Source organism: Phaseolus vulgaris, chromosome 8 (genome assembly GCF_000499845.2).
Source record: "Phaseolus vulgaris cultivar G19833 chromosome 8, P. vulgaris v2.0, whole genome shotgun sequence".
Lineage (NCBI taxonomy): Eukaryota > Viridiplantae > Streptophyta > Magnoliopsida > Fabales > Fabaceae > Phaseolus > Phaseolus vulgaris.
Genome location: NC_023752.2, coordinates 27,665,609 through 27,690,331, shown reverse-complemented (window position 1 = coordinate 27,690,331; position 24,723 = coordinate 27,665,609). Strand labels below are relative to the sequence as shown.

At 28.2% G+C, this 24,723-nt stretch overlaps 2 protein-coding genes and 1 non-coding gene across 3 annotated transcripts; 2 read left to right on the top strand and 1 right to left on the bottom strand.

Moving 5' to 3' along the window:
* Window positions 1-739: 739 nt before the first annotated feature.
* Window positions 740-4,444, top strand: LOC137824867 (uncharacterized). Its single transcript, XM_068630547.1, has 5 exons — window positions 740-805; window positions 908-1,526; window positions 1,638-2,014; window positions 2,465-2,765; window positions 4,377-4,444. Exons 1-5 carry the CDS (start codon window positions 740-742, stop codon window positions 4,442-4,444), a joined length of 1,431 nt encoding a protein of 476 aa, XP_068486648.1.
* A 2,349-nt stretch (window positions 4,445-6,793) lies between these two features.
* Window positions 6,794-6,866, top strand: TRNAK-UUU (transfer RNA lysine (anticodon UUU)). Its single transcript has one exon. It is a non-coding gene; the product is annotated as a tRNA-Lys (tRNA).
* A 27-nt stretch (window positions 6,867-6,893) lies between these two features.
* Window positions 6,894-13,832, bottom strand: LOC137826110 (fimbrin-2). The gene is made up of 14 exons (XM_068631969.1): window positions 13,427-13,832; window positions 13,099-13,269; window positions 12,230-12,471; window positions 11,973-12,144; window positions 11,559-11,597; window positions 11,296-11,364; window positions 11,101-11,217; window positions 10,505-10,716; window positions 9,585-9,740; window positions 9,111-9,310; window positions 8,782-8,939; window positions 8,136-8,232; window positions 7,467-7,558; window positions 6,894-7,180 (listed from the first exon to the last, which is right to left on the bottom strand). Exons 1-14 carry the CDS (start codon window positions 13,511-13,513, stop codon window positions 6,995-6,997), a joined length of 1,998 nt encoding a protein of 665 aa, XP_068488070.1. The 5' UTR covers window positions 13,514-13,832; the 3' UTR covers window positions 6,894-6,994.
* Between the last annotated feature and the right edge of the window lie 10,891 nt (window positions 13,833-24,723).

The window sequence follows — 24,723 nt, the reverse complement described above, 5'->3', positions numbered from 1 at the left end:
TTCTTGGAGTGCAAGGTGTGCTGAAATAGGGTTTTTCAGCATTGGTTGTATTGTTCTTGTAGTGTTCAAGAACCGTTGTGTTTGTAATTGATTGAAACTGGTTTTAGTGGATTCCACCTTGGAGTAAGGTGAAACTGGATGTAGCTCTTTATGAATGAACCAATATAAAAGCTTGCTTGTCCTTTTCTTCTCATCCCTGCACTCGTTTCTGGTTTTTTGCTTAATTCTGTCAAGAACAAAATTTGTTCATTTGAAATCAAATCTGTTAATTCTGGGTTTAATAAAAATTGTTCTTCTTAATTTGTTAAAGTTCTCTAATCACTAACAAAGTATTTGTATATGAGGTTTTAATTGGTTTAAGGACAAATAGTTTTATTCATTAAATCCTGACAAAGATTCATTCTCTTTGAAACCTTGTGTTGAATGAACTTGATTGATTTCTTGGTATAATCTGTATTCTTCAAGCTGGTAAAAGTTAACCAATCAGATTATGTTATACCTCTCTATTTGATTGCAATTCCAATCTGAATAAGTTCAAATTGTGTTAGACTGTTTTGAAGAATCAATTTGTTTCTTTTAAAAACAATCTGTTCTTTTTCCTCTGATATACTGAAAACAGTTTGAGTTTGCGAAAATTTTATATGTTCAATTCACCCCTCCCCTCTTGAACTTAGACACTAATAGACCCAACAATTGGTATCAAGAGATAGGGCTTGTATTTTACTCAAGTGTATGCATTATGTCTGAGTTTAAAATGCCTTTTGTTGAAGGTGTGTCTATTAATAGACCTCCTATGTTTGGTGGTGTGAATTATGCTTTCTGGAAAATTAGAATGAAGATCTTCATGGAATCTATTGACATGGGTATTTGGGATGTAGTGGCAAATGGACCTTTTGTACCTATGTAGGTTGTCAAAGAAGAAACTGTGAAGAAGCCTTGGTCTGAATGGAGTGAAACTGAAAGGAAGAAGGCTCAATATGACTCCTTAGCCAAGAACATCATCACCTCTGCATTGAATATGGATGAATTCTTTAGAGTGTCCCAATGCAACTCAGCTAAAGAGATGTGGGAAGTACTGGAAGTAACCCATGAGGGCACATATGATGTGAAACGTTCGAGGAAGCATTCACTCATTCAAGAATATGAGTTGTTTAGGACGCAATCAGAAGAAAGCATTGCAGATGTGCAGAAACGGTTTACACATATTGTAAATCATCTCACTGGTCTTGGTAAGGTCTTTGATAAGGAAGAGCTCAATATAAAGGTATTGAAATGCTTTGATAGGAGCTGGCAGCCTAAGGTAACAGCAATCTCAGAATCCAGAGATTTATCTAAAATGTCCACTATTGCATTGTTTGGAAAATTGATGGAGCATGAGCTAGAACTCAAAAGATTGAAAGAACAAGAAACAGTGGAGAAAAGAGCCAAAGGAATTGCCTTAAAGACTACCATGGAACATTATACAAGTGAGGAAAAGAAGAATTCTGAACATGATGAGACCTTGAGTCTGCTCACCAGAAAATTCAGTAGGTTCCTTAAAAGGAAGAACTGAGACAGAACTCAACAAAGAAAAAGGTACTCTAAATCCAATGACTCAAATTCTTCTAGTTATACTTGCTTTGGTTGTGGCAAGCCAGGTCATATAAAGGTTGATTGCCCAAACAATCAAAACAAAGAAAAATCAACAAGCAAGAAGAGTGAAAAAGGCAAAGGAAAAAAAGCTTATATCTCTTGGGAAGAGAATGATGTATCCTCAACAAGTGACTCTTCAACTGGAAGTGAAGAAGCAAATATGTGCTTCATGGTGAATGATGAAGGATTAGCATCTGATTCAGTAAGTGACTATTCAACTGATTCTGAAAATTATGATCAGCTATTAATTGCCTTTAAGGAAACACATGATGAAGCAAATAGATTGGTTGTTATATGTAACAAACTGAACAAGGTAAATAGGGTACTGGAACCTAAAGTTAAGGCTCTTGAGGAAGAATTACACAAATCTAAAACTGATTTGGTTAGCCTTGAATTAACATGTTTGCATACATTAATAAAAACTTGTGAAAATTGTAAGAAACTGGAAAAACAGGTTGAATATCTGCTAAAAATATTATCAAGTTTCACCAAAGGAAGAGAAAATCTTGAAACACTGTTGGGTTCACAAATGTTTTTTTTAATAAGAATGGTCTAGGATACAATCCTGGAATGAAGAACAATGTTAAAAAGTTGTCCAATTTTTTTGTTCCTTCCAAAACAGGTTTTTCTTCTTTTAACATTTCAAATACTATGCATATTGCATCTTGCTTTTACTGTATGAAAAATGGACATATCTCTAGAACATGTAAAGCTAGAAGGTACCTTGTTCCCAAAGGATTGGCCAAATGGCTTCCTAAGGAAAGGTATTAATCATGTTGGACCCTAGACTAGAAAGGGGTACCATATGTGTTAAATCTGTTTTGTTTTGCAGAAAAACAACAGGAAAAATCAGTGGTACTTGGATAGTGGGTGTTCAAAGCACATGACTGGTGATATGGCTCAATTCACAAGTCTGAAACTTAAAGCTGAGGGACATGTCACATATGGAGATAATAATAGAGGAAGAATTCTTGGAAGAGGAAATGTTGGTACTGCAGATTCAACCACAATTGAAAATGTCCTATATGTGGAGGGACTAAAGCATAGTCTTCTAAGCATTAGCCAATTGTGTGACAAGGGTTACAAGGTCAATTTTGAAACCAACAACTGTACAATCTCAAGTGAAACTTCTGGTAAGGTGTTGTTCACATGTAGAAGGGTAAACAAAATCTTCATTGAGATAAAGGAAGCTAACTCCAAAAGTTGTTGATTGAATTAGTCATGATATGTAGAAAAATAAATAGTTATATAGAATTGATAAACACAATCCTAAAGATTTACACTAAGTGAAAACAATGTAAAACACTCTAAAACACATGCTACATGAAATGAAACAACAAACTCAAAGAAAAACACAAACTAATAGTTTTTTTAATAAATATACACAAGAAAATGCAAGAATAATTTATACAATATTTACAATTTATATAAGAACTATAATCTTTCTATATAAAATTGAAAAATCGTATTAATATCGAATGGTTCCCAACAATAAAGTCATTTTCATGAATCACTTTAGTCGCATGGCGAATCAAACAAAATCATATAATTATGTAATATTATTAATTGACATTTATCATATTCATAAGGAATATTATCATTTACTGAAATATTCAATTTCAAATTTGGAATTAGGTTTGGATTTTATATGTTTTTTGTATTTTTAAATTATAAGGATTAAAATCTATGAAAAGTGTTCGTAATTTTTTAGTTTAGGGTACACACAAAGAAAAATTAAACTTGTTGGTGGTTTCTAATAAAGAACTCAAGGATAAATATTGTCTCATAGTTTTAATGCATTCCAAGTCGCAATTAACTTGGGAATTTGAGTGAGCATTTCAAAGATCGCAATAATTAACCAAAGGCACCACTAACCTGAAAATCAAGACAAAATCGCAATGCCCGAACAAATCGTAGAGCTCAAACAACTTAATAATTCTCCACTGATGAACATCTCGAAAGGTTCAACTCCAAGATTAAAGTGTTTGCAAGGTTTAGGGTTTTTCAGGATTCGAAAATGTTATGGCATTCATAAAAGAAAAGTAAGTATCTTTCCTCATCTTCAACTATGTTTAGGGTTCAAGATTCGAAAATGTTATGGCTATTTCATAAAAAAGAACTAAGTATATATCTTTCCTTATCTTCCTGCAATTTGATTAACTTTAACTGTGCAGTAATATGATTGTTAATAATAATAATAATAAATATAATTATTATTTATAATAACAATGTTTTTTAAATATGTTTATTAATTAATATGAAATATTATTATTGATATTAATACTAATATTATTTTTATCTTCTTTTTTAATTTTTTATATTTTATTTTAATATATGAAGAATTAAATAAAAATATAAATCTTCGTTCAGTGGCTAATTCAGTGGTAGAAAATAAACAATTACATTTAGCGACCAAAGAAAAATCGTTGGTTACAAAATAAACATATTTGGTGGCAAAAATAAGCAATTACATTTAACAACCAAAAGAAAATCGGTGGCTAAAAAATAAACATATACAGAGGCTAATTCGGTGACAGAAAAAATAAGCAATTTCATTTAGCGACCGAACAAAAATCAGTAACTAAAAAATAAACATATTCGGTCTAATATATTTTTTCCAATTTATTCAATACAAACACTCTTTAGTGACCAACGATTTTGTTACTTTTATGTTCAGTCATTGATTTGGTCGCAAAACTAACTAACATCATTAATGATTCATTTTATCGCTATTTTGATTGCAGATTTGACAATGAAGGTATCCAATGACTATTTTGGTCTCAAATTGCGACCACTCTTTTTTGGTCGCTAAATTCAGTGACTAAATTGTTATTTTTTTTGTAGTGCATGTGTAATTGTTATATGAGTCTTTGTGAGAAAGGTACTCATAAGATCAATACATAATGATATTAAAATGAGTTAAAATGTATTTTGAAAGAAAAAAAATCTTTTAAAAGGTTTTTAGCACAAAATAATCCGTTACATTCTTATTTAATCTATTAAAATTTGCTTGATGAGGATCAAAACATGATAATCAATTATCTAATTAATAATCAATTAAACAAGAGAACCATTTTAATGTTTTCAAAGTTCTTAATGAAAATATATTACATCTTTTCATAATTGATTAAATAACCTTCCAATATTAATTATTAATCTGATTTAGTCGGTTGACACATTTTTAAATTGATTAAAATTGAAATTGTTTTCAAGAGATTTACAAAGAATAATCAACAAACACTTAATATAATTGATTAAATGCTTTAGATGTTGTTTTCAAACAGTCTCTTGAAGCCACTTCTTTGTTTTTGTGTATGCAAGGTTACACAAGTGTTGAATGTAAATGGTATAGTGCTAGTTAATGTAGGAGGTGAAAGATGCAGGTTTTTGTAAAAGATTGGGACACCCCTTAAAGTGTTCCCTTTTTTAATTTAATTAATTATTTGCTGATAAAAAAAACTGGATTGTTTGAGTGCTATAGTTGTACTTGGTGATCAAGAGTTGATAAACTATATGTTGATAAGGGCTAATATGCTTTTGGTATCATGGATTGTGATATATCCTCTTGAAATTGTCAAGGAGTTGATTCTTTGTATAACTTTGAGAAAGTTAGTGAACCAACAATTTTAAGGTTGAATTGTTGAAACTGAATGTAGGATCTAAACTAATAAAAATCTCTTTTTGCTTTCTTTTCTTGCTTATCTTGTTTTAGTTTTAATGCACTCAATTCTTGAATCAATTTTGATTTCACTTATATAAGTGCATTTTATTTTTAAGTCTGAAAAGATTTTCAAAAAGTAAGTTTTCCAGACAAAATTATTAAAACCAATTCACCTCCTCTTGATTTAATTAAGTCATTTTCTAACCGTGTAATCTTGTAAGCTCGAAGCATAGTGGTGAATACTTGTAAACATTTGTTTGTTTAGTGTTACCCTTTGATGTTTGCATTGGAGAACTATTACCTAAGTTAAGGGTGGATCAGTATAAAATAAAAAAATGTTCACTATCTATTTATACTATCCACACTTTGCCTCTATTGGTTTTCATTAAAACGTTTTAGAAATTTTTGACTTATTAGTAAAACCATTAGACGACCTCCTTTAGCAAAAAGTCCGAATGAAAGTTTTTATAGTTCTATTAGTGCTACCCTTTGATGTTTGGATTGGAGAACTGGACATTACCTAAATTAAAGGTGAACCGGTATAAAAAAAATGTTCACTATCTATATATATATTATCCACGTTTTGGCTCTCTTAGTTGTCATTAAAACATTTTAGAATTTTTTTGATGTGAGTGATAATATGAAAGAAAAAGAATAATATTCTTTTTTATGGAAAATCCTAATGGAGATAAAATATCACTTAAAATTTAAGGGTGAAATAGTATAAATATTTTATCTATATTGGTAAGTCCATCCATAAAGTTCGTAATCCGCAACTTGTAAAACTCGTCTCACAAAACTCATTATCAAAATGAATTAATTTTGAAGAGGCACACAAATCTTAAACATTCTATAGGTTTAACATGTTGATCCGCATTTTAAAATAAAATAAAATCAAAACCTATAAATATCATTTTAAACTCTAAAATTTCACCTTTTTTAAAAATCTGTGAAATAAAAAACTTATTTCTCCAAACGGTAACATAATTTGTATTTTAAACCACCTAATAATATTTTTTATATAATTTTTACTTAATCTATAATTTTATACTAGATAAAAGTATTATATCATCATTCAACAACTATTTAACCATAAAAGTACCTAAGTTTCATACTATTTTTTAAAGTCTTATTTTTATTTAGCTTACACATCTTATTTATTAGTATTAGATTGTAAAACAGGTTCATTTGGGCTCTCAACCCGCAGATAAATCCATTTAATTCGAGAACGGATTCAAAATTTTAAGGATCATTACGGCTCTCATATACAAAAGCTTTAAAGTTATTAATTGTTTTAAAAAAAAATCCTATTACGTTGAGAATTTTTTCTCCTTCAAATATCATATTTAACAAATATTTTTGTATAACACTTCTTTCAGTCACTTATCAAATGAATTCGGTGAATTTTCAAAATTTATTCTTTACATAAATTTAAAATACTTATCTTTCCTTTATTATGTATATTGTATTTTAAACATACAGTATTATAATTAACATCTAGCCGTCTTAGCTCAGCTGGTAGAGCGTATGGCTTTTAACCATGTGGTCGTGGGTTCGATTCCCACAGACGGCGTTTTTTAAAATTGGCCAAATTTTGCCATTAAAACCATTAATTTACCTCGTGCCATTTTTTGATCAACTATAGAGAGTGGGTTCAATTATTTATATATCGATCATAACAAAAACTTTCACAACTCATATTTACATGCTTCCATTCTCTTCTGCTGATGAATCAGAAGCAGAATCATCCAGGGTTGAATTTGATGTAGTCTCCAATTGGCTCCCACTCTCACTGTCTGAACTCCCTACTGTTCTTTCTTCCAGAGGGTGTTTCAAGAACCAATACATTATGCTAGCTGTTAGTGTAAGGATCATCTTTTGATTCACCTGCCAATATGTGAAATAGCATTCAAAAGTTGTTTTAAAAAACACCAAATACAATTGCAGACACATTTGTCCATGATTGCGTCAAAATCTTGCAAATTTAAAACTTTTGAGGATTATTTACCTTAAATAAATATTTTTCTAAACATGCACTAAAACTGATGTTTCAGCAATGGAGTAAATAGTGAATGTTTGCTAAATGTTTTGAAGTCAATGACAATAAACCTCGATATGAAGGTTGAAAAGAGATGAGATGGGAGCAATGCTATATCGTATTGATTCCAACTACCTCAGTGATGTCTTCAGGAAGCAAGAATATTGAACATCCAAGTTTTCTTGCAATACTGATAATGTAAGTGGCATTCATCATTTTCTCCTGATCTGCACGATTTATAAACCAGACATTAAGCCTTTCTTAACACAAATCTTCTCCTTGTCGGCCAGAACATATGTTTCCAAATTTATGTCCATTTCATGCAACACCATTATGTAAGTGAAGAACATAATTTTTGTAGTTCACTTCATGTAGCAGGAATAAGATAGCTTCAGCTTGAGAGAATTTCATGATAGTTTTTGGAATTTAAATCATATAAAATATATAAAGACATAATCAACACAACAATCGAAATAAAAATGGATTATTGAATCTGTTAGTTGTCAGATGTTAATGATTATAAATGGCCCAATACATTATTTTTTTGCATACTACAACCAAAGTAGTACAGGATTACAGGAATAATGAAAAGCTATGTTTGCTTTAATGATGTAATTAGAATAGAAAAACCCAATGAAATGAGTAATGTTACAGTTTTTCAAGCAAAGGCATTGATGACCATGACGAATCCCAAACTCTAGATGGAACACAATTATTTTAGTCCACATCTTCATGTGACTCACAGAAGGATATTCGGAAAACATGCATGCAAGCCAAACATTGAAGAGTAGAAAGAAAACATACCGGTTATTCCTTTTGTTACAAGACCCCGATTTACAGCTCTAGGTTGCACAGAACTAAGAAGCTCAAGGAAAAAAATTCCATCTGATACACTCTTGTCCTGCAATTTGAATAATTATAATAATTAACGAACCTTATTCGCTAATTGTTTATTCTCTGAATAAATTAGACAAATTATTGGTCCAAAAAGCAGCATGCAACACTAACTTAAACACCTAAAAGATGTATCAAGAAAAGAGATAAATTAGCTAAGGAAATTTTTTCTACTTTTTTATGTTCCATATAACAAGAATCCACCTTAGAAGCAAGCATAATTGCATAGCCAATCTATTTTTTGATTATTGATATATCCCAGAAAAATATAGTGAAATTGGGATCTTTCTTGGGCAGGAGTATAATGTACATGTACATCAGAAGGGTACAAAATGAACTGTTTGTCATGCAAAAGTACAGTGTCTCTTTATTCGGCAAGCACTAGGGGAAACCAATAAAAACTATCAAATATCACAATTACTAATAAATAGTAACTAGTAATAAACAAGAATAGGGCAAAGCACACCAGTGAACACGATATTAGTCAGTCATTTGTAGCAGAATGAATCATACATACATATATATATATATATGTATATATGTATATACAAAATACCTTGAAACTATTGATTTGGCATTGACTTCCTGAACTGCTGGCTTTGCTGTTTGCCCATCGCAGAATATCAGCATCAGTTATTTCCTTCCCATGAGAGTGAAATCTCAAGTTTTTTAGAAGTTGTAGGATGTTGCATCGCATCAACTGCCACAAATATGCTGAAGATAAAACCAACAATATTTGGTTAGATAGTGTTAGCATCCTCTAACATCTGATAAAAAGTTTTGTAGAAGGGATACAAGAACAATGAATTGATGGTTGGCATATTTTCAGTAGATCAATTGACTCAAACCAAGCAACAGAACATAATTTTGAGGCCAACAACATACCTAGTATTAATTTTTTATAACCCTGCACAATGTCATTCCCAGCAATATTTACCAGGGAAAATTTAAGTTGTTTCCCTATTTTCACAACTTGATTGCAATTCTCTACTTTTTTAAATGGTAACTTAATAGGTGGCTTATTAGCAATCTTCCAATCAACAATCCCTGGTGACACTTTGTCTAGAGTCTCCAAGAGTACCCACCTGTAAAGAAGTACAACACATTTAGAAAATGTAAATCTCATATGAAAACAATGTAAACTATCGTCAAATCATCACACAATTCCTAATTGTCAGAATTATTTAAACATACATTGCTATTATTTGAATGATTATAACATGCTTATCTGGTTAGAATTTTGAAAAATAAATAAAATTATTGAACCAATCTCACAGTTTTCAATTACATAGACAAGATTAACAAGACCAGTTCATATTCCACATCTGTAAGAGATATAGTGAAAATAAGATACTCCACCCGTTTCTGACATCCTCAAAGACATTGTTGATATATGTTGAATTTCCAAGGCTATTAATCCAGAGGCGAAATGCTCTTTCTTCTCTAGAGTCTTGTGTGTCATCTAACAAGTTTTCAAGGAGGGAACTCTGTTTTGCTTGGGTTGATAGTCCATTCCTGTAAGAAGGAAATTGAGTTTGCTTGCATATATTTCTCAAACCCCAAAACATAAATTTGCATATCTCAACTTTTTAATGGTGATATAATGGAATCATATATAGGTTAATCAACTCATATTTAAAGCCAATATAGGAAACAAAACAGCCAGATGAAGATTTAGGTGTTTAAAATTGTACATCTACTTCCTTTTAAAAAATTGTACACTATTCAAATAACTTGAATAAGGGAATCTTCACTAAACACGTGTAATTAAATTTCAAATTGTGGCTAATGGGGTGATACATAATTAAAATAGACATATTAACATTTAGAGTATTAACTGAATGTTCAAATGACCGTTGTTTATTCAGGCACAAATCATCATACATTAGAGAATAAACAATCTGGCAATTTCTTGCAGGAAGAGCATCAAATAAAATGATAACAACAGAAGAAAACAAAAGTGTGTAGCCCCCAGAAATATGGTGACAGTGATGAGATTCAACAGGGAATGATTCATTGAGAACATACTCGGTCACAGAGAATAAAAAAGGTTGTTCCTTTTATTCAAGGCTGAAAGCTGTTTCTGAAGTCTATCAGTTAGGGTCTCACAAAAGTCAAATGAGAAAGTACCTCAGATATATAAATAAACCACTTCAATAAAACAATCCTTAATCAAATCCTGAAATAAAACTACATTTCATGTCTTATCTATCACCAACAACTAAAAAATGAAACACATTAAACAAATAATATGTGCTCAATAGAAAGATTATTATCACCTGTGTTGGAAAATATGTGCAACAAAAGCAAGGTTAAGATTTGGGGAACCTTCCACTATATCTCTTGCCGTTATGTATCTCTTGCAACCCATCTTATCAGCATGTTCAAGGACTAATTTGGCTCGTTCGTAAGGATTTTTTACAGCCAATGTGGATGGATTAGTGTATTCAGGTGCAAGAACATTTAGAAGGTGAGCATAAGCCTCTGCATCCTGCAGTGTCAGAACCATATATGTTAAAAAAAAAAGGCTATTTTGCATGAACATTTCTCAAAAAGGTTTTGCTATAATTAACAGTTCATAATACTGACTAATGGTTTCCTGTATTTCCCAGCATGAAAAGTAGAAAAAGTGTACAAAACATCTTGCAAGAATGTATAAGTCACTTTATTAATCCTCAAGATTAAAGTTAGTTTTCTCCTATTTACCATCATTTGAAAAAGATTTCAAACCCCTGCAGCTCATTAATACTAATACTAAATGTTCCAACTTCCAACAGTAACCTAATCAACAAATTACTATTCCAGAGGCTGCTCCTATGAATAAAACACACGTTAACATCATAAATACATTTATGTTTCAGAAATACTCAATTACCCTAACATCAGAGGAGAAGTTCGTGACTATCTTCTTGTAATCTGATTTCTTCAAATGGAAATTCATCCACCTTAACAGAATCTTTTCTGGTGCCAGACTCATCAACTCTTCCATATCCTGTTATTTCAGAAATTTGAAGGTAACAAATACAACAATGATGAAAAGTATGAAAAGATGATGAAAACAAGCATTTACCTCACTATCACTGACCAACTCCACAAGCTGTGGAGTTTTCTTCAGGTTCAGGTCCGCCAACAGTTGTATCTAATTTAGCAACCACCATCAGGAATGTCAAAAGTTTTTCCTTGTAAAATTTAATATGCAGCAAGCAGTTTCTACTGATTTCATTGATACAAGAATGCATAATTACATAAAAAAAATGAAGATTTATTCATATGTGTTGTAATAAATGTTAGCAATCTAAGCAAAATCTGGACTTCAAATTAATTACCATTTACCTTAATAATCTGTGAAATCAATCCAAGCACCAGATGACGCTGAAATTAAAACAAAACAAATAAGATACCAACCCACAAATTGAAAAAAGAAAATAAAATAAAATCTCAATATCAGAAAGATGCAACATGATCAATACAGGCTTAAATGAGAAAACTGAATTAAAAGAAAGATAAACTGATAAAAAAATGGGCTAGCAAGTCCTATAACAATGTTAAGAGAAATCATTAAAAAGATCTAACTCTAATAAAAAAATTATAATCCACCTTAGTACTGGTGATTTGGACAAGTTTCTTTATATGAACCTTCGCAAGAAATAGTAAGACCGTATAGCATTGTTTTGAAAATATAATACATGTCAATGTCAATGAAAAGCCCCTTTCATGTGCAAAAATTAGAAAAGCACTCAAACATACCCTTCCTTCAATGAAGTCTTGAGTTCCAATGTTGACTACTGTACATCCAATTGCCTTGGCAGAGTTCAGGCAAAGCGTGTGGTTTTCGTTCCTTTCCCATGGATTAAGTAATCTCTTTGTATTGATTGCCCTTTCATCAATGGTCCGTGGAACAGCCACATTTATAAGCTTACTGCAACAAATGTAATTCTTATAAAGGGTGAAGAAACTGAGTTATAAAGAGCAACATAAGAAATTAAACAATAAATGTATAGTACCAAAGAAGAACACCATCTTTTGCTATTTCAAAAAGGTCATTGGTTGAAGAATCAATAGGAAGGCATTTCTTGAGGAATTCATCTCCTGCAAGATAGTTATTTATGTGTGCAACATATGATGCCTTCTCAGATTCACTTATTGTGTGAAGCAATGTGGTAGTTGCAGCCTTGAGGAACGCTGATGAGTTTTTTGCATTACTCCCCGTCCTAGAACTTGCAAAAGTTTGCAGTTTCAAGTAAACCTGTACATCATTATAGCACCACTATTAAAATCACTCAAATTAACTTTGATTTGGACACAACTACTGAACTGTTTCACTTTTGTAAAAGGTGAACCAGTTCCAAATTTAATCCCCCGTATGATGTTTAGTTACTAAAGCAATTGAAATTCTCCCAAAATATGCAAAGGCAACATGAAAAAAATTCTCCAAGTTTCTGGGAAATGCAGATTAAATGTTGTTTTCTAATTACAACTCTTTTTCTTTCTGTACCAAAACTTTGTATAGATCTTTTGGATCAAGGGTTCAAACAATAGGGAAAATGGAGAATTTATTTTCTCATCCCCTTATTTCTCTTTCTTTTCTTTGTTTCCTCTTGAATTAAATACAAAGAAAAGTCTCATTCAATCAACCAGCTCAGCTGATATCATGTTACCCTTTTTAGTTCTAAAGAAAAATACCAGTTAACACTAATTTCATTTCTCCTCTTCACATTTCATAGATATTGAAATTGAACAGATGTGAAGATTAGAATAGATCAGAAAATAAATAACTACTAGGAAGGAAAAAAAAGGGTGATATATAAAAAAGTACAAGGATCCAGTATCCTTAAAAAGCTTATGCTTGAAAGAACCTGATGATAAAGCTCACCTTGAGAAACAATTCAAAATCAACCTCTTCACCTGTGTTCTGATACAAATCCCGAATATAAGAAGCTCTCTCTTCTTCATTAAGATTCTCTCCCACAATCTTCAACCTTGACATCTTGGAAGCCAAGTCCCCAACCGTAAGCCTTCCACTCTCCCTCCTCATGCTCACGAACTGCACCAACCATTAAAAAAAACACAACCCACCACCCCAATTGCACTAACAACATCAAATTCCAGTATTCAAGGAAAGCAGCATTAAATACTAAAGAAAGTTCCTTAAGAACCATGATGAACCTCCTTGCTAACCAAACGAACCATGATGAACTTACTTGTGATTTCAAGCTGCGAAGCTCCACCTGGGTGAACTGGTTCTGAAGCCATGGATCTGAAACAAGAATACCCCAGTGACTTGACATATCTGTAGCTATAAATTATGATTGAAGTCTGTTTCTTGCACCAAATGCAGAATGAAAGAGAGAGAAAAAAAACACAAAGCTTGTGTTTCTGGTTTTCTCTAACAAGTTGCTTTCTTGCACACACTCTCTCTCTCTTGAGTTATAAAAAGTAGAAAAGGTTTGGAGAGTGTCACTGAAGGAGGAGTTGGAAGAAGGCCAACACTTTGGGACAGAGAAGAGCTGTCACAGTTCAAAGTTGCTCTGGTGGGAGAGAGAGAAAGAGAATTCAAATTATTACACTAAAAAATGAATGTCACATTATCTAAGTCCCTAGTTCCTTAAAACTTTTTATGGGGGCCCTTATGTTGTCGTTAAAAGAATTTTTTTTCAAAACTTTTATCAGAATCTCTTATAATATTCTTAAGATTGAGTACCATACAGTTATTATATTAGACATGTAATTAACTTGGGTTCTGATAAAGTTTTCCTTCCAAGGTATATCTTTATGTGGTTTAAGATATTATATAATCTTTAACAAGAGTTTTCAAAGCCAAGTATTAAGAAAGTTAATAATTTATCTTTAATTTTATTTAATAATCCAAATTTTTAGATTATAAATTTTGAATTAATATAATTATAGTGACAGTAGTTACTACATACATTCGTGGTGATAGTAGAATATTTAGAGTCTATGTTAAGTTTCACACTAAAAATTACTATACATATATTTATAGCTAGGTCATGGAATTAACAAGAAATAAAAAAAATGCAACTACTCGATATAGCAATGGTTAAAACTCAACGTTTTATAATTTTTAACTTCTGTTTAAAAGAAAAAGTTTCTTAGTGTATGAAACTTCTTTTATAAAATATTAACTAATTTTGTGCACCAATAGTCATTTATAACACCTAAAACTAATAGCACTTTGGTTGTTTTTTTTTTATATTTTGTTTTGTTAAATATCATTTTTAATGAAAAATAAATTAATAAACATATTATAATTCTTCGATTCCAGTTAAAAATGTTATTCGTGTAATTTAAAAATTATCAGACACTCGTATTAAAACCTTCTGTCATCTTTATTTTTGAGTTCAAATACGATTTGAAATTCTCTAACTGTGAATAATTAACATTTTAGGTAAAATAAATGACATTTTAGGTAAAGTAGATGACTGTTTATTCAAAAAAAGTGTATATAATGAATACTACCTGCAAATTTTAATAAAAATCACTATAAGAAAAATATGAAATAGAAACCAATTTTAGGGACAGAAAAATTAGTTGTTATAATAACTAAATTAGAGACCATTTTATAAACTAAAAAATTAATTAGTTTCTAAATTAGTTTCTATTATTGTTAAATGGTTTCTAAATTGATATCTAATTAATAACAAATATTTTAACTATCAATTATTTAGTTTCTAAATTTGGTAGAAAAAATATTGGTTGCTAATTAGATACCAATCTAGAAACCATTTAACAATAATAAAACTAATTTAGAAACCAAAAATTTTTTAGTCTCTAAAACGGTCTCTAATTTAGTTACTATAGCAACTAATTATTTTTTGTCACTAAAAATTAGTTTCTATTTCATTATTTTCTTGTAGTGAACGATAATTGAACAATAACTCCCTATATATTATTTTACTTAAGTAAATTATAATAATATATAATTTTTAATTAGATTTTTGTTTATAATTGTTGATAAAAAGTTTACCATACTTCAAGTTAATTTGATTAAATATTTTTATAATGAAGTGTGATACATGAAACAAATTTTATCTTTAACAACAAATTATGATAGATACAAGTGTTTGTGTTTGTTTGTTGATTCATGCAAAAAAAAATGTTTGATAAAAGACAATAAAGATATATAAGTTTTAAAGCATTTTTACAGTACAATTTAAATGCACTAAATGTTTATTTTATATTTATGGAGAATGTTTCTTTTGTAATTTGTTTTAAAAAAAAAATCTTTGAATGTTGCACTAAAGTTATTCCAAGTCAACAACCATTATGAAAAGTCAACTTTCTGAATATCAACAACCTTGTTAGATCAAAGTCCAACATATTTGTTTGATTTTGTGTTTAAACAACAAAGAGTAAAACATTTTTTATGAACATCTCAAACGCAAGTGTCTTGTTTATCCTAATAGACACAAGTTCTATGACTAAACAAATGCAAGTAGTGTGTTTCTACTCTTCATCTTATATGTTTTTCTTTATATGACTTCTTGATCTAGGTAGCACACATGGGGATTTTCTCCCCCCAATAACATATTGTACAAAAATATTTACACATATAACACACTCTACTCTGCAAGCTCAGAATTCAATCCTCAATGAGTCAAATTCTTAACTATAATTGGGTAAGTGTTGGCCAGAATACCAGTCAAAACTGCTAAGTTGGTTTCGCTTTTCGTTTAAATTTAATAGTAGGGTGATTTTGTTGTTGAATTTCTTTTTGAAAAGAAATTGTTTTGAAATTTTTTGTAAAACATATATTTATTTTTTAAAGACAAGTGTATAGATAAATAAATATAAATTTCAAAAAATAAAAAAAATACATATTTTTATAAATAAATGTTTATAAAAACATATATTTTAAGGAAATATAAATTAAAAAATATCTAAAGAATAAAAATTGAAAAGAAAGAATTTAAGAAAAAAATAATGGAAAGTGTTTGATATAATTAGAATTATTGATTTGTAAAGAATATATTTATTTAAAAAATAATTGCATGGAATATAATAATTTAGAGAAGTAAAATTTTGAAGAAATAATTATTTAAAAAATGCATATATCTAAAGCAAATTTAAATGACAAAAAATGTAAATTGGGAAATTTTATGGACAAAAAGAGAGAGAGAAATAGGGGTTTGATATAATTAAAATGATTGAGTTGTAAAAATTATATGTATTTTAAAAAAATAAGTGTATAGAATATATTAATATAGAGAAGTAAAATTTTGAATAAATAACTATTTATAAATACATATATTTTAAGAATTTTTTTAAAAAAATATAATAAAATAAAATTTTATTTACAATAAAAAAAATAAGTGTAAAAAAACTAATTGAAAGTTTTTAATATTAATGAAATACTATCTTAATTTAAAACTATAAAAGTATCATATGAGTAAACATTATACTATACTTATCAGATCTATAGAAAGATAGAAAGACTATATTGTTTAAACATTATACTTATCATATGAATAAAAAAACTATACAATGTTGTATCGTTTGAAGACAAAACATCTTTTATATTTCTGTGTTATTGAACAAACACTTTCATCTCAGAGATGAATTATATTTTATACTTTGTTATTATCTGTCTTTAATTAAGATTAAAGGTTAATAAATTTTTCTATTATTAGTGAAAGATTTTATTAAAGATTAATATTTCCTTCATATTAAGTGTTTCTCCCATTAAAAAAGTTGTAATGTTTTATGTTTTTTTTCTTCTATTTGGTGCATTCCTTAATATTTGCTAATTGAGTGTAACTCAATTTTATATTATAGTAGAAGTCATCTTCTTGTTCATCTTCAACAACCTAAAACCTAACAGGAAGGAATATTCATTTGTTAACTTATGTAATACACTGATTTTAATTTGAAACTTTTATATAATGAAGCATTCTCATGAAATATTGAAGGCGAAAATGGGCGAGTTGAAGTTTGTTTTCTGGGGCCATTTATGGTAATGGTAGTAACGTTTGTTTGACACAAAAATAAAAAGAAAGATAAAGTAGATAAATTAGAGAAAAAAAAACTGAAAAATAGAATAGAAACAGAGAAGATATTTTTGGTGAATGGAAATAACATGAAAAAAATTATAAGGTTGTTTAATTTGAAATGAAAAAAAAAGACAAATAATTTTTCATGTAAAAATATCATATCCCTTTTGTCTTCTTTATTAATTTAATTATACTCCCCAATAATCCATTATTCGACTTTAATTTAATTAAAAAAGATATAATTATAAAAAGAATTTGAAGGTGAACATTTTGCAGCTTACTTTAAGCTCAACATGTGATTGTATCACATGAAAACAATGAACTCCATAAAACTTGGAAGAGAAAGTGGCAACTACAAGCTAGATCCACACATTTGATAATGATGGTAATAAAGTAATAATAATAATAATAATATCCCGAATGTGACAAAAGCATTAATTAAAATTATGAATAATTAATTACATAGACATATTCATGCTTACAAAAGTATGAAAAAATTAAATAGTTGTTTTCTATAAATAGCAAAGAACACTTTCAAATTGTTTTGGAGGGATTAATGACTTTTGACTTTAGATTATTGTGGTGGTTAGTATTATATTTAATTATGATAAGTTGTGAATGAGGACTGAGCAATAGACATGTCACCTCTAAAGCAGAGATACAATAATTGAAGTTCTTTCAAATTTATATCTCCCAAATTCAAACACTATCAATGAACAGCTTGCTTTTAATAAGAGATTTTAATTTTGTAGTTAAGTTTTCAATTTTTTACATTCTTTTTTACATTTCTTTCTCTTTTTTCTTCTACTATTATTTAATATATTTTTCGTAATTTGTTCTCTTTAAAAAAATGGCATCTCCATAATCGTGATACAAAATATGTTTATATTATTATTTGATGTGAAAAAAAATATTTCCCTTTTATATTAAAATAAGATGGAAAAGTGAAAAAAAAATTACATAAAAAATGTGTGTATATATTATTATTACAAGAAAACTATTAAAAAATTAATTTTAAAAATAAAAAATAATTAAATTAAATTAGAAATTATTTTATAAACTAAAAAAATATTAATATCTAAAATAATTTTTATTATTAATAAAACTTTATACATTAGTTTTTAAATTGATTTAATATTGACTGTACTAATTATTTTAAATTTTAAATTAATTATTATTGAGATTAATTTATTAACTAAAATCTTTGTAGTATATGTTACATACTAATTTATAAATTTTTACTTTTATTTTATAAAATAGTATCTAATTTAATTATTTAATTACTAATATTTTTTTAAAAATTAATTGTTATTTAATAATTTTTTATAATTTATATATTTCAAAATAAAAAACGTTAAGACATTTTTAGAAATTGATTTTTTTTCTGAATATAGCGGAATACCACTCTCTCTATTTTTCCCCTTTCAAATTTTTTAATAAGCAGAAACGAAATTCAAGACCCTCACACACTATTCTCTTTTGCTTTTTCATAACTTTTTTTTATTGGGATAACTAAATATTACCTATTTATTTATTTATTTATTTATCATCTAACCATAAATTGATTTTATAAAATCATGATAATTTTAAAATTATTTCTATTAAATTCACTCAAAACATACACCATGTCTCTATTTAATAGAAAGAAAAGAAATAAAAGGAGCGGAAGAGAAAAAATAAATAGAAATATGATAAATGAATGAAAATATAGATTATTTTGATTGAAAAAATTAGTGAAAAAATAGCAATAAAGATAATTTAATTGAATACAATACAAAATGAGGTAGAAGTAATTATTTATTATTATTGTAAAATAAACTATAATAGATATAGATGTTTTAATCAAATTTTCCATATTTTTTTTTCTAAGTGAAAAAAGTCTTCTTCCTCTCTTTTTTTTCTCTTTTTTCTTTTCTCACTTTCTTAATTTTAACAGAAACGAAGAGAACTAAATCTTCTTGATCGATGTTATCTATCAATATAAAATGATTATTTGAAATGATAAATGAATGCCTTAGTTCATATGTGTGAAAAAGATGAGTAAAAAGAAAAGAAAAGAAAAAGTATTTTTTTTTAATTATTTACCTAAAAATCATAAAAAAGAAAATAAAAAAGGGAGTTATTTGTTTGGTGAGATAAAAAAAAGTAACATTTGTCATGGAAAAGTTATTTAAATATGTTTCTCCTTTTTTCAAATTAACATGTGAAAATGCTTTAAATATATTTTAAATCCTTTCACAATTCCCTTTAACATATTAAACAACAATAACAATAATTATAAAAAATGGTGAAATTAACATACTCTTAGGGTTGCATATTTGTGAACCATTGTCCATAATTGTTGTGTTCTTTACTGAAAATAACTCATTAACCACAGAGGCACAGTTGTGAAGCACTAGTTTGAAAGGACTTGGTCATGTGGGCTACTCAACTTTTTATAATTGAGATTTAGCAATCACACCATAAGCAAGCAAAAAAGCAAAGGTGGTCTCATCATAATACAACAAAACTTCTAAAACAACTACCTTGAGGTAACTCAATTTCTAAAGCAGCCACCACCAACACTTTATCAACCAATCCCAATGCAAAATGTGTACTAGTCAACACTAATTCCCTCTTTCTTTTAAGACTAAAAAAAAACACTTTTTCCCCCCTAAATGCTATAATTCCAATTGCTATTTCTTCAAATAGAAAAGAAAATTATTCTAGAATTAAACAAGTCATATATGTAGGATATGACTTTAGTAGAATTTTATTTGATGTACTTCTAAAAATTAAAATTTTCCTTTTAAAATGTTTTTTTCTGTACATTTATGAAAAAAATCCCAAAAAAATATTATATCATATTATGTAATAGGTTTAATTACTCATTCATCTTTATAATTTTACATGATTTATCTGTTAGTTTGTATACTTAACAATTATTTGTCTTAGGCTTATATTACGTGGGATATGTTTTTCCTACAACAACATTAACAATGTTCATTGAAATTATGTCCATACGATCTCTGTAGTTATTACATATCATCTGTTTTTTATTTTTTAAATTAAACAATTTTAATTAACCATTGATAAGTTATTCAATTGTGAACACTGATAAATCATTCAATTGTTAACATTATATTATAATAGTGTGTATTAAAATTAATTGTTAAACTTAGTGGTAATATTTAACACATAATTCACATTATTACCATTTACAGAAATGTAATATTTTTTAAAACAATTAAATAACATATTAACGATGACCTAAAATTGCTTAATTTGAAAAAAAAAAACTAAATCTACAGTTAAAATTTTATGGTAACTAAATTTGTACATATTATAAAGAGAAAAAAAGCGAATTTCAGCCTACTATTTAATTTTATATCTATTTTTGTTTTGAGCATGTTTATTTTATTATTTGGACGTAATTTATTTTTTCATTTCCAAGAATCTCAAAATGATCTATGAACTTTTTCTATTGAGATATAATATATTGGAACCTAGAGGTTTATAACAATCTGATATCTTCCTTGTTATATTCACATTTAACAATTCTCTTATATTATTATTATAATAATAAATAGGTTATCAATTGTATATTTTAAAGGAATTGTGAAAGGATTATTTTCCTTTCCTCCTATGGAATTTTAATGTGTTCCAAAACAAAATCTTTTTCTTGTCTATACTCATAACAACATAATTAAAAAAGATATGTATAAGTATTATAAAGTGCACTTTAACTCTAACTCAACCTCATAAAATCGGTTTATGAGTTGAGTTTTGCACCAACTTATATACAATGAATTACCCAAATCTTTAGTTGATATAAAATCTCCAACACATCCCTTACATCGAGAGTGACAACTCATGTGTAGGATAACATATGATGGGGGGTTTGATAACAACCTAGTAACGAGAGACCTGATAAGCCCAACAAACACTACTTAGGATAAGTTTGAAATGACTCTGATATCATATTATAAAGTGAACTTTAAACCTAACTCAACCTTATAAAACTAGCTTGTGAGAGTCCATTTCATAATAATAAAGATTAAAATAAATTATTTATATATAAATATAAGGACTAAAAAGACAAAATTGTAGAATATGTATCTAAAATAAGAAATTAAATATTTTAATATATAAACATAGGATTAATATTAATTTAAATAGTATTTATTGGCACATAGTAAAGAATAGGAAAAGTCTTTATATATTTTGACAGCACTATATGAATTATTATTATGGTGGTCCACATTGCTTAAGAATGCCCTCATATTGCACTACGTATCAGAATGGAGCCTTCCCACACGTGGTTTTCCCCTGTTGCTAACTGGACACTACAAGCTTCATCATTCTTTCTTGATTTTGGGGACTATTTCCTTTCTCATAAATAATATATTCACTTCCAAAATTATAAATAAACAAATATTATTAAAAAATAAATTCACAATGAATAAATACTTAATTTCTCCATAAAAATTAATTATTAGTAAAATTAATAATATTTCACACACAGAAATGAAATGACCCACAAAAGTTAATTTTTTTTATTAGTGTTCTTCTTAGTCATAAGGCGTAAAGTGTAATGTAGTTTAGTGATGATCAGATTTCCATCCATTGTTTCAAAACTGATGGGCCAAAATTAGAATTTTGTGGGGGCAATTGCTTCGAGGCCGTTTCTTCTCATCTTATAGATTCTTCTAACACTTTCTAACATGTTAGAAGAAAATATCATTTTCTTCTTAAAAAAATATATTCCAAATTTACAATTTAAAAACATATTTTATTTATTTATAATAGCGACAGGAACATAGCCACATTGTATTCGTATTTTTTATTTTTATTATTATTACATTTATATTTTTTTTAAAAAAAAGAAATAAAAAAAATCAAATAATAAAAAAATATAACAACTAAAATAAATGATAATAAAAAATAAAAACTATAATTTTTAAGAGAAATAAAAATATGAAAAAAACAATTGTTTCACGTTATAAAAACTGTTCCATGTATTATAAACAATTCTGATTTACATTTGACAAACTATATCCTATTTTACATTTAAAATTTAAAATTGATAATTTTTTTACACAATATATTAGTATTAAAAATAAAATTGAAAAAAAACAGTTTTTAATTAATTATAAAAATAATTAGTTATTTAGTAAATACTCAAAAAATAAAAAATAACTAAAATATCTAAAATAAAAAAATAAAATATTATTAAGGATAAAATAAAATCAAATTTGTATAAAAGAATTTAAATATATTTTATATTCTATAATTTGAAATATTTTTTATTTAAAAATATACATTTTAGATTACAAAATTCTCTCAGATTCGGAATCCTTTTTAAATTTTATAATCTAAAATAACTTTTGAATCTTATAATCCCAAAATATTTTCTAAATTCCATCAAACAAACTCGTTTTAGATTATAGAATCTAGAAAGGACGAAAATATTTTTCGCTTCTATAATCTAAAATATTTTTAGATCCTTCATTCCAAAATAAAAAAAATATCAATAGGATAAAGGATGTTTTGATATTTTAAAAGGTTTGCGGTGTGAGAAGAAATTATGGAGGTAGAGGAAGAAACAGACTTGCTTGGAATTAGAAACTAAAAATGGACTTTTTTTTCTGTGTTTATATTATACCTATTAAAATGGACTAGCCTATTCAAGACTCCCCATTTATATAAAATTAAAATCAAATGTATTTTTCATCTCTTTAAAAGTTTTAAAGTTGAATTTTGTTTTTATAAAGAAAAACTGTTTATCATTCGTATCTTTAATTTTAAAATGTGTTACTTTTAATTTTACAGTTTAGACAATGTTTTATAGATGAAAGAAAAGTAGTTCATGTAACAGCGCTTTCCCCTCTTTCCCCTCTTCCACGTGCCATTTTCCTTTCTCTCTCTTCATATTCTTTTCTCTCCCTCTCTCTTAATTTTCTCTCCCAATCTTCATCTATTTTATAATCTGATCACACCATGCTCTAGCTAAGGAGTTAAAGAACATTTCTATCCGATCAGATTTTTAAACAGAGTAAGTTCATTTTTACTCTAAATATCCTTTGTTTTCTGTTTTTCCTTAGGATTTAGTTATCAATATTGGTGGGGTCAGTTGAGACCCTCTCAACTTATTCTACTATATACTGAATTTTTGTTCTGTTTAGATAATTTGCATTAGGTCCGTAAATCTTGAAGTTTATCCAGACTGTGGGGAATAAATTTCTAAAAGTTGCTTGGAAAGCAGGCAATTGAGGTAAAGGAAACTAAATTTAATTTTTAATAGCACCCTAGGATAGAAGATCTGAATGCGGAAGGGACGTGGTCCCAATATTCAATTTCTCTTGTAGGGATGTTGTTTGATTGTATATTATTTAAATTTAAAAATATTATATTTTGATGATTTAGTATTAAAGTGTTATTTTTTTTATGTCAAATAGACTTTTGAATATTGTGGATCACTTTTTGAATGATATTGTATGACGGAATGGTATGGAATTGAATTCATACATTTGAGATAATGTATGGGCTAATGTTTGCTGTGTATTAAGTATTGATGCCTATGTGGTAACAGAGATCTCCGAGCTTCACTGATGATCTAAGTCACATAGACTAAGATATCAGGTGGTGAGAAGCTGATGGGGGAGTTCATGCACACCGTAACATATGAGATGCACAACTTGGGTTGTATTGAACTTACCCTGATCCTTTCTGTTGGATTCGTTGGTAATCTTTGGATCAGGTGTTAGTCTATGGTAGGACTTACTTAATACGGGTCTTCCAGAAGACGTTGTTTGTTGAATATTCTGGATGTGTAGATCCCTGTGAGATCTATGTGATTGTTTTATTGTAGAGATTTGAAGAAAATTGAATAATTTGAGAAATTGATCATGTAATTTGGTTTTCTCTTGGATTTAAGTGTGTATATTATAAATTTCTATTTTCACTAGCTTACCATTGCTTTTCATGTTGTGTTTGAATTGCGATGACTGTACTATGTACACGAGCAGATAACCATACAGGTGCAGGAGAGCCTTAAAGGTCTCAGAGTTTTATTTTGAGCTATGAATATGTAAATATTTGTATTTCTATAAATCCTAATAATGTATTAGGAATGTTTTGAAAAACTCCAAGTTTGTATAGAAACTTGTAGAACTTTTATTGTAATAGTTATAAGTAAATTATGGGGTGTTACATTTAATGGTATCAGAGCGGTTCATCCTTAGGATAACCTGAGGGTAGTGGGTTTATTCTATTTCTCATGCGTGTAGATTTTTGTTTAAGTCTAGCCTCAAGACTTAGTTAAATGTTTATAATAAGATGTTTGACAAAGTTGCTTTTCTTGAAATCTTGTTTGTGTTCGAGTCAAGTTAATTGTTATGAATAAATATGAAAGTATTAAGAATGAAAAGAATTTTGATAGAGTGGTAAGGGTGCACACTCATGACTTGATCAAGATTATTTTCTATCTTAATCCTAAGTAGCTAAAATTC